A 2997-nucleotide genomic window follows, 5' to 3' on the forward strand; every position below is an offset into this window, starting at 1 on the left:
CCGACTATTTCCCACCCAAGGTATGTGTTCTATGCAAATTCCCACCTGTTAACTTTGAAAAGCCCAATTACCTACCCATGGGCTGTTAAAAAAAAGTCATGTTGATGGATTCAGGGGTAAAATCGTTATTTTATCTGTAATATTAAAAATAAATTTAAATTTAAATTTAATTAATTTTTTACCCTCAAACTCTAACAACTAACAATTTTCCCTTAACCTAAGTTTACAAAAAAAACATTTTCCCCCCTAGGGTTTCCAAACTTTTGGATTGAATTTTTTGCCAACAACCGACGATCTCCAGGCGACATCTCTTCCTACCTAGCGTCTTCTCTTTCCTACCATGCGAAGTCTGACGCTCCTAGGCGTCGTTGTCAACAAAGATGACGCGTCTTCGTCTTCGTAAGAAGAGTCTTCGTCTCTGAATTCAGAGATGAAGACGATGACGAAGACGCATCATCTTCGTCGACAATGACGCCTAGGAGCGTCGAAAGTATACAACCGGAAGGAGAGGCCGTCGAAGAGGGAGAGTAGGTGTTTGGAGATCGCCGGTCGTCGCCTAAAAAAGTGGATCTGAAGTTTGAAAACTCTAGGGGGGAAAATGCAATTTTTAAAAACTTGGGTTGGGGGAAAAGTGTTAGTTTTTAGGGTTTGGGAGAGAAAATGATATAACCAACGAACTTAATTAAGTTTAATGGCCTATAAATGGATAAATGAGATTTTCAAAGTTAACGAAAAAAACTTTAAGAATTCAGCATAGTTTGGATGGGAAATACTCGTTTGGTGAAGAAATATATATGTATATGTTTGTGACATGAACGGTATATGTATGTACACTGATACATATAAACTTTTATTTTAAAATTAACTCAAACTCATAGTTATTGAGATTTTTCATAAAAATGTTATATTATTTTAAAATGTGTACGTTCCCATTTGAGGAAATTTCTATATAAAATATACTTAAAATGTTATATTATTTTTGTATGGATTTTGACTGTTATTTTTTAATTTTCTTTATTATTATCTTTTTGACTAATTTTATCTTTTGGATTTCTTTCGGTTTGGCCTTCTATAGCTCGTCACACCACACAGAAATCGTATTCATGACCATGAATGAAATATCGAGTAATAATTTTAGTAAAGAATTTAATAAAATATTATTATTAATTAATTATTACAACCGACACTAATATATTATAATTAATCATTTAAATTTAAATAAGCTTAATAATCCAAAATTCAAATTTGATTTTACATAAAATAAATTCAATTTTACTTAAATCCAATTTCAGTCTGATGGAACAATTTAAAAAATTAGTTAAAAAAAAGAAACAATAGAACCAAAGAAAATGACATGACAGCTTCCAATTCCAACACAATTCTTATCTATTGAAAACCACTAATTATTTATAATTTCTTATTTAACTTTTCTTCTTCTAAATTACATCTTTCCCAAATTGTGATTTCGCTCCATGTATTGCTCTACAGCAAATTTTACAATTCAACTCTCTGTAAAAAAAGGAAAATTACATATTAAAAATATAATAAAAACTAAACGGCTTACTTGCTAGAGAGAAAAGGCATAACGATATTGTAACGGCGTTAATTATAGTCGTCTTCTTCTTCAAGCTCTCCACTCTTCTTCAGACACTGACACTGCAACTCCGCACCAGCTGATACTTAAAGGCGTTATTTCCGAGGGGGATCCCATTTTGCTTCGGACCGAAACTGATTTGCGCAGGGCACGTAACATGTAAATGATACTTCCCCGTTGTAAAGGTCCCAACTTTCCATCTCACCCGCCCATCAATCTTGAACATCAAAGGAATAAACCCAGTATCTGCATCTTGGCTCAACAAAAGAGCATTGTACGGCGCCACCGGCACGTCGGTGCCGTAAACAAACGGCGACCAGATGTTGATTTCGTTGTGTCCCTGATAAGTGGGAGGAATCTCTGTCCTGTAGGTGATTTGTTGCTGGCGATAAACGGCGTAAATGTCTAGCCTGTCGTAATAAATGCCGATTTTGTCGTTAGGATTGCGCGAGGAGATGGTGACCTGGAAGTTGGAGGTGAGTAAGTTGGGAGAAGAGACGTTGAAGGCATAGACGGTGGCATCTTGGATGACGAATTTTGGTTTGGTGGGGCGGAGAATAGCCCAGACGAGGAGGATGGTGATGAGAGCGATCAAAAGGAAGATGAGGATGCCGGCGAAGATTCGGCGGAAGAGTTCACGGCGTTTGTGGCCGTGCTTGCCGCAGTCTTCTGGAGCAGACATGGTAGAGAGTGGGAGGTAGGGGCGAAAATGAAAGCAGTGAGGATTTAGCGTTGTGAGAATGGTTCAAGTGAATAAAAGAAGAGAGGAGGGGCCTCTCTGTTGACTTTTGAGTTGACCGTGACTTGCAATGAAAGTGATGTACAGTATTTCTTTGCATACAGTATCACACAAACACGGTAGAAACTCAAATATGGTGGAGCTATTTTTTGCCCGAATTAATTCTCATTAACACAAGGTTGCTCTTCAATTGTCTTAATGGTAAACTGGATCACTTTTGTTTTTTTAATTATTCTAAATGAATACCTAGAAAGACAAAAAGAGCTTAAAAAAGATTAATTGCTTTTAGATCAAAGTGTGCAATCAGGAAGGTGGGTAGATCAATGATGATAAGAAAGCCAGAGGAACACGTTACCGATGATGCTTCAATGGACCCACTTTCCCATCAACCACCGACTTTTGTTTTTCTAGGGTTCCAGAATATCCTTTTTATCCAATTCAGGCCCAACGTGACGCAGAAGGAATTAATTCAATTAATATTCAATTATTCGTAGAAAATAAACAAAATCATGTTATCTGATGAATTGATTCATGCATCACTTTCAATTTATGATTCAAGTTAAAAAAAAAAAAACCCTTGTAACCATATATATATACATAGGTCGATAAAAACAACACTAATGAATAAAAATTATTATTTAAATTTTATTTCGAGTACTAAAAT

General features: G+C 35.8%; 1 protein-coding gene across 1 annotated transcript; it reads right to left on the minus strand.

Annotated features, from left to right (window-relative positions):
• Positions 1–1387: 1387 nt before the first annotated feature.
• Positions 1388–2416, minus strand: LOC123205739 (NDR1/HIN1-like protein 1). The gene has a single exon (XM_044622799.1). It carries the CDS (start codon positions 2274–2276, stop codon positions 1644–1646), a length of 633 nt encoding a protein of 210 aa, XP_044478734.1. The 5' UTR covers positions 2277–2416; the 3' UTR covers positions 1388–1643.
• Between the last annotated feature and the right edge of the window lie 581 nt (positions 2417–2997).

Source organism: Mangifera indica, chromosome 1 (genome assembly GCF_011075055.1).
Source record: "Mangifera indica cultivar Alphonso chromosome 1, CATAS_Mindica_2.1, whole genome shotgun sequence".
NCBI lineage: Eukaryota > Viridiplantae > Streptophyta > Magnoliopsida > Sapindales > Anacardiaceae > Mangifera > Mangifera indica.